This window comes from Chelonia mydas, chromosome 18, assembly GCF_015237465.2.
Source record: "Chelonia mydas isolate rCheMyd1 chromosome 18, rCheMyd1.pri.v2, whole genome shotgun sequence".
NCBI lineage: Eukaryota > Metazoa > Chordata > Testudines > Cheloniidae > Chelonia > Chelonia mydas.
In genome coordinates this window covers 15744532-15769261 of record NC_051258.2, presented here as the reverse complement: position 1 = coordinate 15769261, position 24730 = coordinate 15744532, and the positions used below count along the sequence as shown (strand labels likewise).

Below are 24730 nucleotides of genomic sequence, written 5' to 3'. Positions count from 1 at the left end.
TGGGGCTAGCTGAAATGGACACTCTGTGTTTGTTAAGGATCCTTCATTACCAGCTCACCCCAGCCCTGGGTGAATTGCTGGATAACGAGGAGAGGAAGCAGCTCACAGGGAGGGCACTCCAGGGAGACGGGGGCCCCAAAGAGAGCCAGTAGAAGGTGAACCATTGAAGTCCGTTTGTCCCCACCCCACCTGTAGAAGTAAATTGAGTTTAGTTTATTCACTGCAGCTGCCGTGTGCCTGGGGACAGCTCGGGGGTCCGAAGGCCTCTCTCTACGCAGCACAGGATCACCAGTTACACAAGCTGCCCCATATCGCCACCCTCCATCATTTGTGCCCTCAAACCTGACCTGGCCAGCTAGGGCACAGTGCTGTGTAGCTGTCAGGATACCTGGGTTCTACTCCAGTGCTTCTGCCACGGAGCCCATGTGACTTTGAGCAAGTCAGTTTTGCCTCTCCGTGCCTCAGTTTCCCCATCCTCGGCAATAATACACGTCTTTATAAAGGGCTGAGAGCGCTATGGACGAAGTAGCTCCATTAAATACTTGATTATTGTATCATTTCACAATGGTGGCTCGCATTTGTCACTACGGCAAGGCTTGCTTGGCGAGTGAGCTAGGAGTTCTTTCAATGTCCCCATCCTTCTCTCTTGGAGCGGATCGCTAATCTCATCAGAAGCAAGTACACGTGTTTGCGGCAAAGATTTCATGGATTCCCTTTAATGGGACACTAACACAGAGCCCGGATTCGATTTAGAAATAAGATAATCTTTCCCCCATCAAGACATCATCTTATCACACTCTGCCTGCAATAAAATCGCTTTTATTAATATCCTCCCTCCCTACAAGGGATATGTATGAATTCATAATCTTCTGAGAGAGAGAGATTGTCTTTTTGGGGGGGGGGGGGGGGAAGGGACTTCCATGAAGCAGTACCTGAAATAAACAGCTTAAAATAGATACCATGTCTCTGCTCACAGGGACCCCCTGGATTTCCGTCTCCTGTTCTGGACAGGTTAAGCAACAGGTCTTATCATTACAGGTTCTGTGCAGTAACAGCCCAGTGAGAGATGGTAATGAAGATGCGAGCAAATTCTGGATATTTGGCTGGCGCCCACTACCCTTCTCAGCCCGCTATGAAATATTTAAAGGGGGTAGTGGCTCTACTTGTTACGTGCAAGAGACTACGTCTCGAACCCTGGGTTCTGTTCCTGTCTCTGGGAGGGAAGGGGTCACGTAGTTAGAGCAGGGGAACAGGTGCCAGAATTATTGGATCCTCGACTTCGCTCAGCCACTCATTTGCTCTGTGACCTCGGGCAAGCTGCTGCCCCTCCTTGTGCCGCAGTTTCCTCATCAGAACGGCCATAACGCTTACGTGGGTATAACGAGGCTTCATTAGTTCGTTTGTACCGACAGAGCACCGTTCATCCAAGAATCTCAACGCCCTTTGCAAACTTTATGATGAGTGTTTTACCCGTGGAGGAAACTGACCAGGAAACATGATGTCACATTGCAGCGAGCGCCCATTACCACATGTGGCTATAAATAGCCTGTGAGACGAATAATGGCGCAGACGGTCTTGATTGCAAGGCTGGGGCAGGTTACTGCTGCCTTCAGAGGCAGATCCGACTGCACTGAAGGAGCCTTGCGATGCTCGGTGTTCCCTCTGACGGGAACTCCATGGATTCACTTACCAGCTTCGTCGTACTCCACAGATTTCAGGAAGAGTCCAGCTGCCGGAGCCATGGTGTTTAGTGGATAAGCCAGCGGGTCTCTGATCTCTAATAGTTCCTTTATGCGATAAGGAGCCAGCCTGCCTTGGCCAACTGCTACCAGAGCCCCTGCCATCCTTCGTACCTGAAACGACAGAGAATCCGGCTTAGAAATACCGCCCCATCGTTGCCCTTGTAAAAAGCAGATGTGAAAACCCTCAGCCCGGCACCTGATGCTTTCAGTGTAAACCAGCAGGGCCCAGGGGCATGTAATGTCCCATAACTACCAGGCCAGCGAATTAGCGTATTGAGTGATGCTTCACGCCCTGCAGTTCAAGGCAGCATGCCCGGTCCCTGTCATCCTGGGAGGAGTCCTGCCAACACACACTAGTTGAGAAGAAGTGGCCTGAGAAAATTCCAGCATTGGCGATCGGTAAATTAAGCCCCTTACTCAAAGGAAGGTGAGATAAACCAGCCCCTGCAAGAACGTGTTGTCTCTCTGGGGCCTCTTCTGCAGGTATTTTTAGTCCCACCGCTGGCTGTGGCATCTCCCTGCCAAGCCAGCTGGGGGAAGCTCCCATCACTCATCCCAGCTAACCCTGTGCCTCTGTCCGGACCCAAAGGGCTGGGCGTCTCCTGAGAGGAGCTGAGTGGGAATTAAGGGGGCTCCGGCCCTTGGAGGAGATTCCAAGCTCCGTGGTCTATTCTATGCTGGGCTTCTTTACTGAAATGCCAACCCGGGGGCTCCATCACGGCACAGACCCGCTAGGTGAAACACCCGCAGCTGGCCTGCGTCAGCTGACTTGGGCTCACAGGGCTGTAAAATTTCAGTGGAGACGTTCAGGCTCGAGCCGCAGCCCAGGGTCTGGGACCTCCCCCAGTCACGAGGCCTCGGAGCCCGGGCTCCAGCCTGAGTCCGAACGCCCACACTGCGATTTTGCAGCCCCACAGCCTAGTCTCGCGTGCCCAAGTCAGCAGACGCAGGTCAGCCGCGCGTGCTTTAGTGCGGTGTAGACGTAACCAAAGAGAACCAGGCCAAGACCAGTCACCCCAAAGAGCCCTGACTCTCTGTCCATACAGACCTGGGCTGGACTTGATGTGGCAGCCTGGAGCTTCCACATCTCCCAGAAGCACCCCTTGGCCTTGCTCTTTTAACTCCCAAGGTGTGTCTACCCTGCAACACAAGCCCAGGGTTAGCAGAAAGCGAGTCAGCCTGCCCTGGGTTTGTTACCTTAGGGCTTGAGCATCTACACCCATTCGTAACCCCAGGTTAGGAATCGTTGAAACCCAGCCTGGGGCTCCAGCATCTACATTGCATTATGCAGGTCCGAGTCCAGCCAGGCGTACCCCAGACTTCCCAGCGCCCTCCCACAATGCGGCCGCTCTAGCCCTTCGTTCACGGGGCCGTGTGGGAAAACTGGACTGTCCACCAAGCATGACCGTTCAGAGGACAAAAAGTCAGCCCATGGGATTGTGGGATACTCCCAGAACATGAGTCCAGGGGAGGCAGTGTCTACACTGCAAAGCAATAGGGCTTGAACCCAGGCTTAGAGCCTCCTGGAACAGAGTGATGTGTGTGTACACGGAAGAGGGGTTAGTGGTGAGCCTGAATGCAAACCCTGGGCTTACACTGCAGTGTAGACATGCCCTGAGACCCCGCCTTTCTGACACCCCCTCATGCCTGGCCCCTGCTCCCCCAATGCCCTGGTGAGCTCCAGCAGCTGCCCCCATCTCCAGCCTGCAGGGGGCAGGACACTGCGCTGCAGTGATAGGCAGTGGCCCCGGCTGCACAGCTTGGGGCGGGGGTAGCGCTGCTGTGATTTGCCGGCTCCATGCGTCTGCCCTGCTCAGTGGTGCCTGGGGACTGCAGGCAGCCGTGACAGCTGCCACCAGTAACACAAATCAGCACAGTGACCTGCAGTGGCCAAAGGAGGAGGGGTGAAGTGCAGACCAAATTCCTGGGCCCTCTGCATTATATTCTGAGCCCCCCCACAATGATACTGAGAGCGCTGGGGACGCTGAAACGTTCTGCTACGAGCAACGCTGCCTCTAACTGGAGCGCATGCGTGGGCAGAGAGCGAGCAGAGCAGAGGCGAGGAGCAGCAGTGCCCACACATCCCTCTGCGGTAGGAAACTAACAAGCATGCGACAGAGCTGGGCTTTCAAACTCAAGTTACGCAACCAACCTTGTTTCCAGGCGGGGGAGACTCGGGGGCTCGTTTCTCTCTCAAAAAGCCAAAAACAAGCGAGTCAGATGAGAGGAAATGCCCCCGCAGCCAGCAATCTGACATTTCAAACACCTCCTCTGATCTGCATATAACACCTCCCCCCTGCCACTCGCTGATTTCATCCACACTGGGAGAACTGGAGAGCTACATGGAGAAGTCATATTTAGAACACACCCATCACTTGAGCATCTAGGCTAACAGTTGTCCTTTCCCTCTCTGTCCCTGAGACCGAAGGTGCTGCAGGGATACCGCTGGTACTTGCAGTCCTCAGTGCCTCCTGTCCCAAGCAGCCTCCTACGCCAGAGGCACTGAGCATCTCTGCACGCAGGCTGTGCATGGCCTGCTGCCTGGCCCGCTTGCAGCAGCTGCATTAACACGAGCGGCCACAGCCTGACAGCTCTTCCGCACATCTACCAACATGCAGGAGAAGCAAAGCTAAAAACTAGAGCACCAAGGATGCATGTAGGAATGAGGTCTGCCCACAGGATGCGCTGTCGCTCGTTAAGAGAGAGGCTCTGATAGATTGTACGCTCTTTGGGGCAGGACCGTCTTTTTCTTCCGTGTTGGTACACGCTAGGGTCCTGGTCCACGAATGCGGCTCATGGGCACGATGGTAATGCAAATCATTAATCATAATAATCAGGCCCAACACCTCAATTCCCTTAAGCCCGCTGTGATAGGGTATGGGATGGCCTTTGGTTTCCATATGGCTGCTAGGAAGTGAAACCCATTGTTGTGTTTTTCAAGGCACCGACTGCCCAGCAGCTAGTTAGTTACACACAGGAGCTGGACAGATGTCACTGCTAACAGCCAGGTCCGTGTCCCCTCCAGGCAAGGAAATGGTGGGGCCAGGAGAGTGGGCATCGGCGGGGATCCTGTTCAAAGCACACAGTGCAGCGGGAGAACGGAGATGACGGGATTTCACAGCTCCCACAAGAGTGAATGCCCAAAACGGAAACGGTCCACCCATTGGCACTAGCATCACATCAGTCAGTGTCCCTTTAAGGGCCTTGGGCATAATCAGAGGGGGAGCTGATCCTGCCGGAGGGATGCTCAGTGCTTTCCGAATGTCAGGCCCTTTTAAGGCATCTCAAAGTGGGCACCCCGGAAAGCCCCAGGTTGGCCTGTCCAAAGCACTCTGCTCTGCTCCCACGGGCAGGCCGGCCGGCCCGGAGCACTGCAGAGCGGCTCCCCTCAGGCCGTGGGACATGGCAGTCCCTGCCCCAAAGAACTCACAGTCTAGAAGACAAGCCATAAGAGAGGGACGAAATTAACAAGTAGGTGGTGCAAGGAGCCAGTCACCAGCCGAGCTCTCCACGTGCCCAGGGCCCTGGTATTATCCCAACGCTTCGTTACGAGAATGTGAGCCTGAGCGGGTGGCCATGGGCCATAATCCGCACAGTACAGTCAGCAGGTGCTGCGAGGGCTCCAGACCTCTCAAGGAGAAGGCCCTTTGCTCCTCCTGGCTGCCTTTCCAAGGGCAAAGCTAGCCCAGTAGGGGTCTGGGGGGGACGCAAGGCACTGTAGATATGCTAGACGTTGTTTAGCCTTTGCTCAGGGTCCCTGCCCTGCAGGTTGTGGGGGGCGCTGTTCAGCCTCTCACAGGAGGGGACACTTCCATTTTGCTTTTATGCAAAAAGCACACTAAAAAGTTACATGTTCCCTTTTATATTATTGGCAGCCTGTCCTCAGCCGTGTCGCTGTCTCTCCCCAGCTACCAATCAGCTCCCCCACAGCCTTCCCCCGCATGACTCAAGGGGAAAATGATTCCCACATCCATGCCATGAAAAGCTGCCTCGCCCTGCCTTCTGTGTTTGCTACTGCCTCTGCTCTCTCTCTTAGCCATCTCAGCAGAAGAGTTTAAATATCTTGCCTCCTTTCACCCCCAAGAATCAGAGCAGGACGAACAGAGGTTTCACACACAAACTCTAATGCAGGTAGCTAAGTGTGTACAGGATTTTTGTACAAACCCTTAAAAACCAAGGTCTGGTCTGGCTATGAAAAGACCCTAGGACATCTGTCACAAGAGCAGGGTTTGCCCTGGAGTCTGCCCGCTCGCTGTCACACACGGTGTTCCCTAGCTGCTCCCTGCCAACCCAGAGGTGGCTGCATTGCAGATCACAGGGCTGCTGGCTGTGTACACATAGTTAGGGGAGCATTTGGGGATGAAAATTGCTAGAGAAATTGGAATTCTATCACAGTTAATAACTTTGCATCAGGAATTTCCAGCCATTGGGATCCTTCTTGTTTTGGTGACCTATAAAGGTGGCAATAAAATTATGCTTGCACCCTATTTATTTATTTAGCTTCTTTATGGTGCCACCCGATAATGAAAAACAGAAATATCAGGACTGTCTAGTCTGATTTTGCGGGAGGAGCCAAAACCCTTGAATTGGGACTTCCTCAGCCCTTAACTGAAGGGGCAGGGGGACGATTAAACTTTAACAAAAATGTCTTTTCTCCCAGATGTTTGGCAGGCATTTGAGTTAAAAGGGGTTTATGATTATATGGTTCAGGGGGTTGGACTAGATGACCTCCTGAGGTCCCTTCTAACCCTGATATTCTATGATTATTTAGTATTTGAATTGTGGTAGTCCTAGGAGCTCCTATCACAGCTCATCTAAAAAGATCCCACCTCTTCTCAATTGCTCTGGGTACACATTCTTGAGAGTTAAGATCCCATAATCCTTTAAGCTCCACAGTCAACCACAGAAGCTTGGAAAAGCAGAGTAGACACAACCTGAACTGCTAATGTAATAAAAAAAGGAGAAACAAAAACTAAAAGCCCAGGCTCCTTCCTGCCCTTTATGCAGTGCATCATGCTGCAACAGCAAAGGACACAAGCACGTCCCAAAAGCCACCTTTCAGGGCTGCCTACTGCTTGACCCTTCTTCCCTCTTGCCATCAAGAAAAAAACTCAGCACCTCCCTTCTGAAGAGGGCTGAGAAAACCTCCTTTCTGCTGATAGCATTTCCAGAAACAGAGTCTAGCAGCCTCTGAGCTGGTACCTTTGCAGCCTAGCTGCTCTCCCAGGATCACCAACTGATCTCGTCAGAGAGATACACAGCTGAGTTTGCTAGCTAGGCTGCATGATCAACTCCCAGATCTCCACCTCCCTTGTATATTGATGAGCTTATTCTGAAACTAGATTTATCTCCTGGCCCTTTGCATACTTCATGTTTGCACGGTGGCTTTCCCATTAGGCTGCAGTCATGAAATGTCACTTTAAACTCCCCACACAAGCCTCGCTAGCGACCCATTTCTAGGGTTAAGGGCTGTTCTGCAGTCACTATCAAAGACACTGTCTAGTGGTTAGAGCTGGGGAAGATCTGGACCCAGGAGATCTGGGGTCAGCTCACGGCATGACTGTGGGCAAGTCAATTTGCCCTTGAGAAGTTTAATGTGCAAAGGGCTTGAAGATCCCCAGGAAAATAAAGGGAGAAAGAGCCGAGGAATGGGAGCAGGTTCCAAAACCAGGCAGCCAGCTCCTAACAGGGCCAACCAGCAGGAGAGACGGTTCAGTGGGGGTCACCGACGTGATTGGGACTTCATCCATTGTGCTCACTGCTCAAGCATTCCTAGAAGTCTGCAATTCACAAAAGCCCCTGACATGTAATTCCACCCAGCTCAGTGGCGACCAGCCTTTCAAGCTGGGCACTGTGTTTGGTGAGGTCCCGCAAGACCCCTCCTCAAGACGGCTGGAGCTTTGTGATTGTCTGTCTGGTATCCCGGGCACTGAGAGGAAAGTTACCATGCAGGCTCAGGGGAGACACCAGGTCTAGTTTTCCAGATGCTCGCAACAGCCTTTGTGTCACACAACGCAGGGATGGGGAGTCCCACTGACATTTGGAGTTGGGCCACAGAACGTGCTCCTGCTGCAGGACATGCCCACCAACTGCTATCTCGTCACCTGCCGTGGGTCTCTCCAGATTTCCCACTAGCCTCGGATTTTGGGCACCAAACTGATTTTACCAGCAACCAATGAACGCAGACCGAATCTGTACGAGGGAGTCAGATCGAACACACAGAGGCCCAGCTGCCACGCTTACTTGTGCAAACAGCTGTTGTGCAAACGCAAGTCCACTTCCTTACGTGCAATTGGTTCTGCCCGCACAGAAGGGAAGGCTGGGGCTAACATCTGAGTTCCATTTGTATTTATTAGGCTGTTTGTGCCCTTACGAGAAAAATGAAGACACAGATGTAAAGCGAATCCTGCAGGGACCCAAGCACAGCACTGTAGAAGAGCAGGAAACAATTATCCAGGAGGTTGCATTTACAGTGGAGTAAACTCAGCTAATCAGGTTTGTCCTTGTTAAACCCACGCACAGGTCAAACGAGCGAGGAGTTATTTAGATGAAGACAAAGCACCATCACTTTCCCACTAATGCCTTAATCCAATCAAAGCAGCCGGCTCCCAGTGCCGTTAGCAAATAGGGGTTTGGGTTCGGTCTCAAAATCTTCAGACTGATGGGCCAACCCAGCACTGATCTGTTTTATGGATCTTCCCCTGCTCAAGACAGCTAGGTCTTTTACATCTCTACCTGCTAAGATCCTACATTTCAGCATGGATAAAAGAAGCCCAGGTCTGACTGTGAAGAAACAACCCTTCTGGACACGCACTATTTAAAAAACAAAAACCAGGAGTACTTGGCACTATTTTAAATTTTCCCCACTAGAGGTCACTGCCTGCTGTGAATCTAACTTCGATGCCTCAGTGTTTCAGGTCTGCCGGCTTTAAAGGGAGGCTACCCCCGAGGGATCTGGGATAGCCACACGCCCCGATCACCTCCTCCTCAGCCTCCCGGGGCAAACACATTGCACTCCTCGTGACAGTTCTCCTGGGGTGCCCCACCCTGCTTCCCTTGTCAAACGCATCCTGACTGCGCCTGCGGGTAGGTCGGTGCGCACAGTTCAAAGCGGAGCTGGGTTTCTGCAGGGATGGGGGAGGCTGTCATAGCAGACTGCAGTAGATAGTTGAGCAGAGATGGGAGCGTGGGGGGCCCAGAACATCACTGCCTGAGGCTGGGGCCTCCGGTCTAATCCCTAAAACACTCACCGGGAGGGAGACAATCTCTCTCTCTAAATTGTCCTTCCCGGGAACAGGCCTAAGTCCTTCACATGCCCTGAAGGTCTCCCCCTTTCGAGCCCACTACTGCTCAGTCGCTGGGCACCCGCAGCCAGGGAGTCTAAAAAGCTGCTCGGCCCATGATGCAAACAAAGCTGGTCTGCCAGAACGGAATCCAAAAGAGCTGCTTATTGATCCCACAAAAAAAAACCAACCAGCCCTCTCTCTGCAGCTTGCTGCCGCCAGAACGTGACCATGGCTAAGACCCACCAACGAAGAACTGCCAATCCTTTCCGAACAATGAGCTCCATTAAACTGGGGAGCAGCCTCTCTCGGGAGGGGGGGAAATGTGGTGAAAACCCCACTCCTGAGTCATTTCAAAGCAGACAGGACAAAACTAGAGAACAGGGCAGAGTAGGGAACAATCCTGCAGTAGGGAATAATCTCCCTGGGAGAGGAAATACATGGAGTAATGGAGCTTTTCCATCTCTCCTTTCTGTAGTTCTACGTAGTATTTCATGATCCAAAACACAAGGGAAAACTCCAGACGGTCCTCACGACGCTCGGCATCGTAACACAGAGTGAGACTGGCTGGCTATTGGCTGCAGCCACTCACACCGCAGGGATAAGACAAGGTAGTTTGGAGACAATTAGAACTCCCACCCACGTGACCTGGAACCTCCAGTCATTTTAGGAACAAACTTAGAGGTTCTGGTTGTACTGGCCCAAACGTGGAAATAAAAACATCTAGGTTCTATTCCCAGCTCTGCTATGGATTCACTGCATGGCCGAAGCAGTCATGGCACCTCTTTGCCTCTGTTTCCCCATCTGTCAAATAGGGAAGACACCTCCCAAGGATGTAGGGAAGTTTGCTTAGTGCTGGTGGGGTGCTTTGAGATCCTCAGGTGAAAGGGGCCGAAGGCGGATAGAACTATCACAATTGCAGCACTACACCGTACCTGCCTATAGAGGAATGATCTGCTCTTGAATTCTAGCTCCCAGAACTGCAGCCCCCTAGGAAAAAAAAAAAAAAAAAAAGATCAGTTTTAAAAATTGTCTCTCTCAAACCAGCCCCCCGCAGCCCCAAGAGGGACCGTAAATCACTGGTCAGTTACAGGCAGGCAGGCGAATCAATGTGAAGCCAAGTTTCCACTTCAGTGTTGGGGATCAGGGAGGGCTCTTCACATCAGAACAGTGACAGCTTCCTCTGGAGCCCAGATTCTCCAGCGGGAACTAAACTGAACTTGCAGATAGTCAGTTATGCAGTGAGCACGCCCCAGCCCTCCACTCGCTGTAAACATCTGCAAGGGACAGGCAAACGGGCAAATATCACAGTCCTGGAGTAAGAGAAACAGCGCTGGCCGAAACAAAGGAGACACCAGCCTTTGTCAGGGAAACGGCAGAGGAGATTTATGGGGGAAGCTGAAATGCTGCTTCTAAGACAGATGGCACCAGAGAGGCCAGGGCAGCTCGGGGCTGCACGGGACACGGGCTGCACGGGACATGCGTTGCACCATACCCAAAGCAATTTTCTCCCTCACCATCCCAGCTCGCTTCTTGCATGGAGCTTATAAGTAGGTTATACAGCAGCATCAACTCCAGGCTGTTCTCCACCCAACTCACACACAGCTCTGTCAGTCACACTGTGGCTGGCCCAACGCAGGTGGGGACGGGAAGAGGCCAGGATGGTCCTTCCCTTTGTGCCCTCGGCATCCGCATCACGCGGCCCATCTGGCAGGTTCTCTCTGCCCGGCGACAGATTGGAAAGGGGGGGCAGCTGCAGAGCTGGGGAGTAGCAGGGGGTGCGGTGGGTCTGGGCAGAGCAGCATCAGCAGAGCCGTGGAATGGTAAAGGCGCTGTGGGTCAGGACTGAGGAGCGTCGGCAGAGCTGCTCGGGGAGCTAGGAGGGGCACGGCAGGGGATGCTATGGGTCAGGATTCCAGGGCATCAGCAGAGGTGTGCTGGGGAAGTTTTGGTCCCCCGCTGCTCTGCCATTCACCTGTTCGCTCTCAATGGCGCCAAAACTCAAGCACAAGAAAACAACTCATCTTTGTGCCACCAGCACCGAACAGCACTGAGCCTCAGCCTCTCCCTAAATCTCTCCGTGACCTAAAAAATAATCAGTTTAAACTAGCGTGAGTGGGAACAAAAGACTAAAACAGGCTCCAGGAGAGAAGATTAAGGAGGAACAATTCCACTCTGAATCTTCTTAAGCCTTTGGAAGGAGAAGAGAGAATCAAACACCACCGGCCCTGTTTCAGTGCTCCCTGGATGGCCCACCTGCCCACCGGGTTTCTGGTTACCAAGTAGAACACACCTATAGCCCTAGGCTGGTGTCGGGGTGGGGGGCGGGGGGGGGAAGAGGGGTTCAGATCACAGTTTTAGTGCAATTAATAACCTCTTCCGTCAGGGAAGTTTTGGTTTTCTGATTTTTATTTAATTCCTTTTGGTCTGGATGCACTAAACCGCCCCACAGATTCTCAACCCGTTTGAAACACTAACTACAGCTCTGACCCCGAACAGAACAAGCCGATGGGCCTCAACCCTGCCCTTCCGCTCTCAGCTCCCCCAGACTGACCACGTAACTAGCACAGATAAGGACATCGTTGCAGTCCAGGGAAAATCACGTTTACCTGCACCCCCAATGAGCCAAAGGTTGCAGACATTCCCTGACCGGGGCAGCTGCAGGGGATCCTACTGTCGATTATAATTATTGAATAGTGGGCTCACGTGGGCTGCTGCCAGCATGGTGGCGGTTTCTGGGGCCTTGCCTCCACTGGGGATTTCAGCCGTTCGTGACCAGCCACAGGTACAGCTGTCCCGGCACAGCCAGGCAATGCTACTCTGCAGCAGAGAAGCGGTCACCGCGTCAGGGCAGGTTAAGCCACGCAGGTGCAAACTGAATCTCTGTTCACAGTAGGGGCTGCAGCCCCGTTGGTCAGTGAAACAGGGCTGGAATCCCCGTTCATCTGACTCTGCCCTTAGACAGCAGCCTCCCTGTATCAGGGCTAAGACTCCCCCCCCTTTTCTTCCCAGCCTGTGAGACCCAGAAGCGTTGCTGATTTTAATGTAGCTTTCGAGGAAGCAGATGTTGTGCTGGGGGTTCTTTCAAGAGATTCTTTTCCTGCCATTTCAGGTGGGACATGTTCTGACTGCCTGAAATTTGCCCCTCGCTGAGTAGCACGGCCCTAAAATGCCCAAGGACAAAGCAGAGGGGAAGAGCCAGAGGGGAAGAGATGGCCAGGCGCTCTCAGCAGGACTCAATATTTACAGCGCAGTCCGGTTGCTGGGGAGATGTGGTCAATTTCAGGAGCACAGGTTTAAAACAAATAAAAGGAAGTATTTCTTCACACAACGCACAGTCAACCTGCGGAACTCCTTGCCAGAGGATGTTGTGAAGGCCAAGACCATAACAGGGTTCAAAAAAGAACTAGATACGTTCATGGAGGATAGGTCCATCAATGGCTATTAGCCAGGATGGGCAGGGATGGTATCCCTCACCTCTGTTTGCCAGAGGCTGGGAATGGGCGACGGGATGGATCACTTGATGATTCCCTGTTCTGTTCATTCCCTTTGAGGCACCTGGCATTGGCCTCTGTCGGAAGACAGGATACTGGGCTGCATGGACCTTTGGTCTGACCCAGTCTGGCTGTTTTTATGTTCACTTATGGGATTGTCATGCCTGGGCTGGACAGCTCTGGGGTGGCTCTACACCGATGCATTACCTTGGCCAAGGGGGCTGGAGGGTTCTGGGCTGCTCCGTGGGGATGACGTGCCTCAGCCTGGCTTGGAGCTGCTCCACACAGGTGCTGTCCCATAGGTGAGGAGGCTCCAAACCAAGCGGGAAATCAACACTTTTTATTCGCACCTGCCGGGTGGTCCCAGCTGATCCATTTAAAAAGCCCACAACCTCCTCAAGCAATTTCCAATTCAATTCTCAACGGCTGCATAGCCCAGTTTGCCAGCTCCCCCTCGTTAAAACTCACCAGCCTCACCTGTGCTTTAACCAATCAAAAGCCAGGCAGGACGCACATACCCGGGCAGGGCACTGCCCCGATGAGCTGAATCTAAATGGGGGCAAGCCAAGCGCAGACAGGATGCCTGGAACGGCAGGGGGTGCTGCAGGGGCAGACCTGTGTGAGCGTTCAGAACTGGATCAGCAGTGACGGCTACAGGCGGAGAACAAAGTGCACTGGCAGAGCTGGGCGGAGACCTCCCAGCTGGAATGGCAAGGGAAGGATTTTTAGGTCAGGGTTCTGGACCCAGGCACATCTAGGTGGAGGAAACTTGCCCAGCATCTGAGCTACCCAGGGCTGCTGACCTCCCCATCACACCAAGCCAATCCGTCTGCTACTTTCGGAAGCACTAAATTCACACAAAACCAGCCTCTTCTCCCACGGACATGAAGATTGCTTTTGGCGTTTGCTGCCATTAGGCAGCTTCTGTTCAGGGGGGGATGGGGGCGGAGTCGAGTCATGAGGATCGTTTGGCTGATGTAACCCGAGCAGACATCTCCCAAGAGGATGCACACAACGCGCTCTTCTCCAGGAGATGCAAAATGGGCCTTAATTGAGGCACTATTATTTAAACAGCAGGCACTGCAGCCCTTATGCGCAATTTTCCTCCAGGCATCTGTAAGGAATGGGGATTGGGGGGGTGAGAGTCGATGGTTAATAACGACACCACCAAAGTCAACTCAGCCGCCGGAAGCTAATTCTTCCATGGCAGCCCAGCGCGGCTTCCTTTTTTTTGGGGGGGGGGGGGGGGGGGGATCTGTCACTTGGACCTTGGCCAAAAGTTCACCTGAACGGAGCCAGGGATGGGAAACGAGGATGGCGGCTGCACTGACAGCGGCTCGCTCTGCAGCTAGCGATGAACTAGTGCAGCAGGGAGTTGGGTACGTTAAGAGGGGACACGAACGAAGCATGCAAAATAACGAATGGGACTTGGCGTGTTGATCAGAAACCAGCATGACCCGTGTGTGACGATACAAGGACAAGGGGACAGTCAATGAACTTGAAAAGCGGCCAATTCAAACCTGATCAAAAGGAAAGATTTTTTTCCCCACATGATGCATAATTAGCCGGTGGAACTCACTGCCACAAGATGTCACAGATGCCAAGAAGTTTAGCAGGATTAAATGGGTATGAGGCATTGATAGAGTTAGAATAGTACATACTAAAAAACACACCAAACAAGAGTTTTGGCAGGATAATTAGTAGGAGCAGTATTGGAATACCTAGGATCCCTAGTCATGGACCAGGACCCCATTTTGCTAGGCACTGTACAAACACAGAACAAAAAACGACAGCCCGTGTCCCACAGGGTTTATAAGCTACATATAAAACAATAGACAAAAGGTAGATACAGACTGACAGGGGAGTGCAAGAAAACCATGAGACAGTGTTGGTCAGCGTGACCGGCTGTGGTCTCAGCACACCAGCAGCCTAACCTGTCAAGTTTTTTTGTAGGCATCGCGGAAAAGGAGGGTCTTAAGGAGGCTTCTGAAAGAGGATAATTCATTAGTTTTGTGGATGTTCACGGGGAGCTCCACTCCAGCAAGAGGGGCAGCACAGGGGACAGCAAGTGGGCAATGGAGGCTGGGATCCTGGACTGACTGGTGGTGGGACGGCGAATGAGAGATGGGGAAAGGCCGTGAAGGACCTTGAAAGCGAAGACAAGCAGCTTATATTTTCGATACATTAGAGAAGGGAGAAGCCAATGCAGGGTTGCAAAGAGAGAGGGCGACACGGTCAAAGCGACAGGCTCTGAAGGGCTCTGAGCGCGACAGGACTGCATTGGTCAATTCCAGAGAAAAGGATGTTGCAGAAATTGAGACGCAAGATGGCGAGAGCCTGGATAAAGCCTCCGGCTCTGTGGCAGAAGCTCGCACATGTGTGGTTTGGGAGTAGACTTTCCTTGGGAGCAGCTGAGAGACCATAACTGCCAATTGCAAGGTCTGGATCTTTGATGTAACTGGTACTGACCACAACCAGGATATTGGACTAGATGGAGCACCTGTCCGGCCCGAAGTTCCTAGAAGGCATCTTTGAGGAAGCTCTCATCACCCTCCTTAATAAACTGAACACACAGTGAGTACTCCAGGCGGCACTGCTGCATGTGTTTGGATAGATGGAGCCAGCCCTTCCTGCTTCTTTGCAGCCCCCTCCAGGACTGCTCAGGTGCACAAGCCTAGGTGCAAAAATTAACATTCTTCCAAACCGGGGTCAGCTGCTGAACCATGAAATGCATTCGCAGCCAAATGTCGAGAAAGAATTTCTACCTGTCAAGAGAGCTGGGGATGCAGCCTCCCTGTAGACAGCCGGCCCGGAGTCATCCAGAGACTGTCAGCACGTTGGCTGGCCTGGGAAATCTGTTTGTTTCAAACAAGCTTATTACAGAAAATGTTTATTTCAAAAAATATGTAAATCCCAACAAAGAAAGAAAACTTCTAGAGCATTAGCATCACCAACTTTCCATCTCATTGGCCGCTCTAACAAGAGCTAGAGAAGTAAACATGGATTAGTTCAGTGACTGGATCCATACGATTAGCTTGGGGTTTGCATCTTTAATGAGAGAGCTTTTCCCCCAGCTGTTTAGCAGGTGTCTGAATTTATTCGTTGTTGCTGAAACAACAGTTTTGAACATCAAAATCCCCCTCTCTTTCCATTTAATCAGTTTTCAACTGCTTGGTGTCTGTGACTAGTTCCCCAGTCATCCAAAGAGTCTTTCAGGGAAACAGAGTGGAAAGAACTGAATTCATAATGTAACAAACACACCAGATTGTTGGGTTTTTTCCTTCCACAAACCTTTCAGATCTTTTCTCATTCACCAGGAAGCAGCAAAAATAAAGACAGCACACGCCCATTTCTCCCACTCTTTGCAGGTCACCTTTAGGAAATGGTGCAACTGTCTGAGAACACCGGAGATCCACCCAACATGGCCTTCCATTCCATGTGCAACATCGCTTCGTTGTCATTCACCTTCCTTGGGATATAAACCCCACCAGCTTCCGGGCAATCTCTACTTAGCTGGGGTCAACTGGATTATTCCATAACTGTCCACTAGCGGGTGGGGGCTTCCTTCACTTTCTGCTGAAACAGCTGGTTCTGTCTGCTGAGCCAGGATACCAGGACGAGATGGACTGTCTGATTCACCCTGGCCATTCCTACATCCCTGTGCAATTCAGGTACAATTCCACAAAGCCTCGTGGGGCTGGGAAGCATCAGATGCTGGAGACAGGAAGCGAGCGCTAGAGCTGAAGGAGAAATGGGGCATTTCTGTCCCTTCCCTCTCCATCGGCAGTCACATTTTTGATGAAAAACATGGCCAACCTTTCAACCAACTGCAGCAAGCGGACGGATTCCAGGGAGGGGCAGGGATAGAGCCAAGGGAGGGTGGAGAGGAGGAGGGCACCGTTTGAACGGGCTGGGGAGAGGGAAGGGCCTGGCCAGGAGGTAACAGGAAACGGCAGTGCCATGGGATCTGAGTCACATTCATTTCAGCCTTTGCTCTATGAAATCCCATTTATCCCGTCGGGAAACGCTGCCTCTGATACATTCTCCCTTCTGCTCGGGGGCACCCAGCCCTCGGCCTGGCCTGGTTGCTAACGCAGCTTCGCTTATTGGCAGAGAAAGGATGAGGAAAGTAGCTCTGACCCCTAGATAAGGCTCCTTCCCAAACAAGAACTGGCTTCAACTACCACCAGGTAGGCAGCTATTGCTAGTTTACTGCAGGTTACATTTATATTTCATTTATGCTTCTCAATACCCAGTGCAAAGGGCTCTTCAAAAACAAGTGCTGCAGGAAATTGCAAATGAAGAATCTCGTTACCTAATGAATTGGAGCCATTTAGTAAATAACATTTGCCAGCGTAAACCTGGAAGCAGAGCCAGGCTGCTCACTGCAAGACTGCAGTTCCTTCAGCCACAGTTCAAACATAATTAGCTGGGCATCATATCACCAAGATAATGAATTTAAGAAGCCCCCAGCAGGTCAGATTTAACTCTACGTCTTCCCCTTCTCTCCAAAAAGACAGTCGGAGACTTTTTATGTTCCGGATCCATGGGCTTCTTACACTTGAGCTAAAGGAGAACTCCCTCAGCTTGTCCTACTAGGTCTGTAATACTGTCCCCGGCGGAGGAGGGGGGAGAGCACTAGAGGGTGACATCACTCATTCATACGCTCAAAGCCAGCACATGAGCTCCAGCACATCAGCAGCAGACAGGGGGAACCCAGGAGTCCGACTCCCACTGCCGTAGCTTGCCTCTGTTGATGGGTGGCTCCTTCCCTGTGTCCCAGCAGGAGAAACTGGGCTCCGGGCACATGTCACATGCTCGGTCGGCACTGGGGCTAGCAAGGCAGAGGGGGAATACGCCCCAGACGGTCATCGTCCCAGGGCCGGTCGGAGCGCTTACATCGGTGTTGCAGGCAGTGGACGCTCAGCTGACGAGCACGGACTGATGTGGGGAGATGCGTGTTCAGATGCTGTTACGGATCAGGTCTCAACGACAGAGGCTAAAAGTAGAAAGCACCCAGCAGGCGGAAAAGGAAGCCCAGGCAAAAGCGCTGGGGAACTGACAAGATGCGCTCAGTGCAAGCCATCGCTGAGCTGGCAAGGCAGCTAACGTGCAGCGAACGCGCAGCCGGCCCCAGGGGTGGGGGAACAAGTTCCGACGAAGGAAGGGCTGGTGGCTAATGCACCGGAGCAGGGCTCAGGTTTTTCACCGGGATCCTCCAGCCCAACCCACTGCACTGCTCAGGCCAGAGACCTGCCCCCAAATAATCCCGAGAGCCGAGCTTTTAGAAACACATCCCATCTTGATTTAAAAATGGTCACTGATGGAGAATCCACCACAGCCCTTGATAAATCGTTCTAATGGTTAATCACTCTCACTGTTACAAATGTATGCCCTATTTCCAGTCTGAATTTGTCTAGCTTCAACTTCCAGCCCTTGGATTGGGTTCTACTTTCTCTGCTAGACTGAAGAGCCCGTTATGAAGTATTTGTTCCCCACGTAGGCACCTGTAGACTGTAATGAAGTCACCCTGTAACCCTTCTCTTTGTTAAACTAAATACATTGAGCTCCGTGAGTCTATCACTACAAAGCAGGTTTTCTAATCCATTAATCATTCTTGCAGCTCTTCTTTGAGCCCTCTCCAGTTTATCAACCTCCTTCTTGAATTGTGGGCACCAGAACTGGACACAGGATTCCAGCAGCGGTCGCAATAGTGCCAAATACAGGAGTAAAATCACCTCTCTGCTCTTACTGGAGATTCCCCTGTTCATGCATCCCAGGATCCCACTAACTCTTTTGGCCACTGCGTCACACTGGCAGCTCACGTTCAGCTGATTATCTACCATGATCCCCAAATCTTTTTCAAAGTCCCTGCTTCCCAGGATACAGTGCCCCATCCTGTTAGTATGGCCGACATTCTTTGTTCTCAGATGTCCACACATACCTTTATGTGTTTTAATACAGTTATTTGTTGGCTTGCCTCAGTTTACCAAACCATCCAGATTGCTCTGTATCAGTGATCCGGCATCCCCAGTATTTACCACTCCTCCGATTTTTGTGTCATTGGCAAACTTGATCAGTGATTATGTGTTTTCTTCCAGGTCACTGATAAAAACGTTAAATAGCAAAGGGCCAAGACCCAATCCCTGCGGGTTCCACTGGAAACAGACCCTGTCTGATGACAAGTCTCCATTTACAGTTACACTTTGAGACCTATTGATTAGATGATCTGGGTTTAATGCCCAGCTCTGCCATGGGTTTCCTATGTGATCTTGGGCAAGTCATTTCATCTCTCTGTGTCCTTGCTCCCCGGCTGTACAATGGGGTGATAGCACTGTTCTTCTCTGTCTGGTCTATTCTGGCCCTGATTCAGGAGAAAACTTAAGCACATGCTTAACTTATCAGTGACATCAATGGGATTTAAGAACGTGCTTAAGGGCTTTTGTGAATCAGGGCCTTCGATAGCAAACCATTCAGGGCAGGGACTGTCTCACTATGTTTGTCCAGCGCCTAGCACAACGGGGATCTAGGTGCTACCGTCATACAAAGAGCAAGTCCACAAACCCAAAGGGGCAAACACACTATGGTTGGCTGCTTTTCTCCTCTCCTCCCAGCGTGTAGCTGGCTTTGGCCAGGCTGAAATGCCAGGAGAGAGGCTGGTCTCCTGGTACCCCCAGATGCCACTTGAGGTCTTGCTCATCATGTCATCTCCAGAGCACTTTGGCAGGTTGGGGTTGGTCCCCCAGCCACCTGGGCTCCTTCCTGTTAAGAGGGAGGGAACTTAGAAGAGCTAATTAAGCACTAGACACCTTAACTTAACCAATGGGCTACTCGCCAATTAGGCGTTCCTCAAGGTGAGCTGGGGTGGTAGAATCTGAACATAGTCATTATTGTCTGCTGGCTTGGGGGCTTGCAGTTATTAACCAGATCTAGTGCCGTGGTTCTCAACCGGGGCCCTGGGCCCCCTGCGGGGCCGCGAGCAGGTTTCAGGGGGCCCTCCAAGCAGGGTCAGCATTAGACTTGCTAGGGCCCAGGGCAGAAAGCTGAAGCCCCACCGCATGGGGCTGACGCCTGGGGCCCTGAGCCCCGTCGCCAGGGGCTGAAACCAAAGCCTGAGCAATGTAGCTTTGCAGGGGCCCTTGGGGCATGGAACCCCAGGCAACTTCCTTGCTTGCTACCCCCTAATGCCGGCCCCGGCTTTTATATACAGAAAACCAGTTATTATGGTACAGGTGGGCCGTGGAGTTTTTATAGCATGTTGCGGGGGGCCTCAGAAAGGAAACGGTTGAGAAGTGGTCTCTGGGGGGATTCACTCTGTGGATCCCTCTGCTCATGCTGCGAGCGTCTTTTAAGGGAGAGACAGTTATCAAGGTGCCGGAAACAGGCAGCATCCTGGTAAGCTCCCCACCCCACAGCACTGCTTACTAAGAACCCCAGACACAGTGAGTGCTGGAAGCAGGGGAAAGTTCCCCGCCTCTGGATTTAATTTCACGTCCTGGGAAAAGGCAGAGGAGCTGGGTTTCAGTGGGGATATTACATTACGGGGTCCACAGCGAGGAGGGTTTTGTGCTTGGCTGGGAGGAGGGAATTCGAAACCAGCCAGATTGGATTGCCGGGGGAAGGAGGGGGAGCCCTGCTAACAGACAAAACAAATCTCTTCCCCCCTTAACCAACCCTCCGCAATGCTGGCTACAGGCGTCCCTGGGGCATTTGCAGATAAGACTCCCTTGCTTTCCTCTAAGCTGCAGCTCACTATAAATCTGCCTCCTCCTCCCACGCCCCGTCCTCTGTCTCCATCCCCGCCCAGCGTTCAGCATCATTAAAAGGAATTTTTTACGGGTGTGATTTCTAATCGAATTTGCTAGACGTTACCTGACCAGGCTTCGGGATGAATTACTAACTGGAACCTCATGGCATTAGGTTGTTCCAGGCTCTGTCTGCCCCCCCTCCCCATTCCTTCCCCCCCGCCCCAGAGAAAGCAGGGCTTTGCCAAGCTCTCAGGACCCGCATCTCTCTCTCTCTCTCTCTCTGAGCCTCTGACAAAGCTACAGCACTCAGTGGTTTGTAGCGTCACTATAGATCTTGGACTGTAGCTACAAGGGGGTGGAAATTAGCACGATTCACAGGAACAAAAGCAACCAGTGTATGAGGGAGAGGGGAATAAGCGATGCTGGCAGTAAGCTGGGCAAAGTGTGACCGTCTTCCCTGAACCCAAGAGGGACTGCAGCCAGGACAGGAGCTTACAGAGCTGGGCCCCTGGGTTCTAACAGGATTTGGTCTTGCTGCTTGGCCAGGCCCACTGTGCATTGTAACTACATGCCGCATCATCGGGGGTTTGCACAGGACAGCGTGTTTGGCCCATGACCGTTACAACCCAGGGCCGCTGGCCTGGCAACATCCGGAGCGTAGATGGGAGGCCATTAGCGGCGCTATAACTGGGTTTGGAAGTTGCAAGTCTAGTGCCGTGGTGCACAATGCCTAAACATGCAGGGTGGCCACCAGTTCTGGTGCAGAGCCCTCCACGCCCTGCAAGGCCCACTCCAGGACAGCATCCGCTTTACGGCGTGTCCAGGCAATTCTGGGGCTAGGCGCCACCCGCTCTCCAGGTTACATTTCCAATTTCAACCGGACCTTTTCTCCTGCCTCTGCCTTGCTGACCTTCTGCCCCCTCCCCTACCTGGCAACTCTGTCAGCCCAGCCAATCCTGGTAGCCCTTGCCCAGACTCCACTGGGATCTTGCCCAGGGATGGCTGCATCTGGCACCAAGCAACAGCTGGCACAGCTGTATTCCAAGTGCTCTGTATCCTCACTGCTTTCTCTAACCACTGCCCCAGTCTATACCCATTAACGCAACATCAAAAACATCTGAATCCCTTGCGTCAACACAGAGACCAATGTGAACCCCCCCCCCCACAGTTTTGGGAAAAGTTGGATGGGAACTTTGTGGCCTGAGTTCAGCACTGATATCCACAAAGCCCAAATTCAGACAGACGCACGCCACAGACGCAGATTAAGGAAACCGGCTGCCCTGCAAAGAATCTGGAATGTAAACCTCTTGAGTGCCTGTTTTGGTCAGCAGTTAAACTGGGGTTTTGCAGGCAGGCAGTTGGATGTAATGCAAAAGGAAACGCCGATCTTCCCGCGTGCTAGGGTAGGCCCCGGGTATTTTGCAGAGCGATGATGCACTGTGCACTTGCAGCAGAGGAGCTCCTGCAGTTAGAGTGGCTATTATGTTCTTCAGACACATGGCTGACCATCCGCATCAGCACCACTGACTGGCTGCAGTTACCAACTGGCACAAGGAGCCCTGTCCACAACCCAAGGATCATCAGTGACCTTCCTCCAGTATCCAACAAGAATAAAGGGGCTTTTCACATCTACCTGATTCATCACTCACCCTTCACCGAGGAGATGAGCACCAGTCCCAGTGGGGAGATGGGAATTCAGAACTTCTGGTACAGATCTCACAACGCTACTAGTTCTTCTCTGCAAACCCAGTTAGCCTGCAGGGCTGAATGATGCCACTTTGCATTAGAGCAGCTGCTGTGAAAAGTCTGTCCAAAGCCAGTGGTCGGCAGCCAACTGCAAATTAAACCAGCCCAGCTCACTGTGGTGGCAGTCCTTGGTGTGGGTCTGGGAGTAGGTGGCATTTTCCCCCTAGAGATTCAGCAATGAACCAGTGCCCCAAACGGGTGTTAGGAAGCTGCTGGATGGCAGGAGGAGCAATCTTTCAGAGAAGATGTGAAACCGAAGTTGGAAGTGGTTGGTTTTTTTTGGTAACAGCTTTTAATCTCAGTGTCCCGGTCAAAACACACAGTTCCTACATTCCTCCTATTTAAACTCTTCTGTCATTTCCGCTAGAGAGCGCGTTCAGCACCACTTCCACTCCTAAATTAAAAGTGGAAAACCGCTGTGAGCTGTTAAACAGCTGCCATGTTCCACCCCAGAGGTGGCTGCCACTGAGCAATCCCTGCCTAGTTTGAATGAGTGATTCCTAAGCTTGTAAAGAGCTGTAGGATCCTTTGGATGCGCTAGGTGTAGGTTCTTATACACGTATGCACAATGGCTCACAAACAGAGCAATGACTACAACCTGAGACACGCGGTATAAAACAAGGTACAATTCAACTGCCTGCAGAGAAAGTGCTGACTCTGGGAATGCTCCCTGCTGGGAACAGAAAAAAACCCTCTCCTAATACCCAGATCAAACCCACAATGCGATTTCATCAGAGCTGACTGGGAAAAGTCATATGGTCACCACCGACTTTGCAGAATGCTTTTCATCATTCAGCAATCCACACCGCAACGTCCACATGCTGCTGGAAAGGCCAGAGCAAGCAAATCAGGAAACTGACGTGCACAGGGAATCCATCTGTAACAGTCAGGAAGGCATGTAGCAGCAGACGGAGAGGCGTTCCCATGCCGGTGCGAGAGTCGGGGGAAATGGCCAGATGGAGATTCTGGTCCAGACATTAGGTAAGCAGGCATTCCTCTCCCTTGTCAAATCCGTGCTGCTTGGATAGAAACAGCCGCTGCTTTTTGCAACCTGGGATCACGCCGATTCCAAAACCTACTTGAATAATCACCAATGTTCCTTAAAGGGGATCCTACCAACGCTAGTTCTCCCAACATTTCACTTAGGCTTGCAAACCCCTTTTATTCTTTATTGGCCATCTTTGAATACTTTGTGCCTTTGCACCATCCTCTCACCCCAAACGGCAGAAGACCCAGTATTCACACCCAACCCTATAACAACAAATCCATGTCTGCAGCCCAACTCTCAGGAGCAGCCCTACAATAACAAACCAGAAACAACCTTCTTCTCCTACAGCCATAAAATCAAAACCCAGAATGCACGGCACAGCACTCAAGAGCGACCCTAGAACAACCAAAATGTCCTGCCCTAAAGCATGATCCTGCCACAACAAGCCAGTGCCCATGTGATGAAGACAAAAATATTAGCTTCGGAAATAGATACCAGTCTTGGATTTCCAAAAGTTTTAGGGTTTCTAAGGCTCATTGAAAACAGGATTTTAAAACCTCCAAAGGACACCTCAACACCATCCTACCAACGTAGGGAGATTTTTGTTTTATGGCGGATCCAATCTGGTTCATTTCTGGAAAAAGTGGTTTTGAAAATTCACGGTTCAGTGGCGGACTCTACAAAGGGACATGGCCAGAGGCAAAACACTCTCCAGTCCATTCCGGGCATAGAGGGGGTACATATGTAACAGCACATTTATAGACTCATAAATATAAGTACTCACCGGTATTTAAGTGCTGCTGGAATTCACGTGAGAGCGAATGGAAACTATCCAATGCACTGGGAGTTCCTAAATGCCCCTGCTCCCCCATTCACCAATCCTCCCTCAATTCCTTCCTACTGCCACTCGGGATAACATTTGCCTTTGCTAATCCTAACAGCTGACCTTTGTGTGCACGTGACTGTTAGTGCTCTGTGGTCTGTTCCCACGTCCCTGCAAAATTATTGGTAATGGCAGACTGGGCAGCTATGAAGATTTGGACCATCTGTGCTTATGCAGAAGGGGTCCGTGTGTGTGTAAAGTGTGGCTGCGAGAAATGCACGCGTGTTGTTCAGGTTGGTTCCCCATCGGTTTCGGCCTGCCCAGAACCTACAGGCTTGTGGCGAAGGGCTCGGCTATCTGGGAAGGTGAAAAGCTACCATGCGATCAAGACGGGGAGAGTGGGGTTGAGATCACCTGCCAGCCTGCACGGGAGGTGGGCGCGCTGAAGGGTGCAGAACGCTGCGTTAGAACACGCCACGTCGGGAGGATGCTTTCCAAGAAAATCACCAATAACATCCTGCTGCAACGTGTCATTCAGTTCCCACCCCCCCAGACTCTGCTCCCGTCAGAAAACGTTAATATCCTACCGCTTTCCCATGCCATTCCTTTCCCTCTACGTAGATGTTGTACGTGCTCTGCCCATATGCACACGGCACACACAATTTTAAGCAGATTAAGGCCCTGATCCAGCAAAGCACTTATGCAGGTGTTCTGAATCGAGGCTAATATATTTAATGCAGCCTCCCTTAATTTTATACAGCACCACCGGCAGGATTTCTTTGTCCCTAGTTCTCTAAGACCCCTGATCAATAACCCTGGACCCCAATGTAAGGAGAAGGAAAACTGAGGGCCTGGCCACACTAAGTATTTGGACACTTGCATTCAGTTCTTGGCTTTGTCATTGTT

General features: G+C 51.8%; 1 protein-coding gene across 16 annotated transcripts in view; it reads right to left on the bottom strand.

The window, feature by feature from the left end:
- Positions 1-24730, bottom strand: part of PUSL1 (pseudouridine synthase like 1) — a 74165-nt gene that overhangs the window by 8545 nt on the left and 40890 nt on the right. For all 16 annotated transcript variants that reach the window (XM_043531689.1, XM_007070197.4, XM_043531694.1 and 13 more), the window contains 2 exons: positions 9961-10015; positions 1691-1853 (listed from right to left, as the gene is read on the bottom strand). In XM_043531689.1, coding sequence (XP_043387624.1) covers positions 1691-1853; positions 9961-10015 — 218 coding nt within the window. The remainder of the gene's footprint in view (positions 1-1690; positions 1854-9960; positions 10016-24730) is intronic.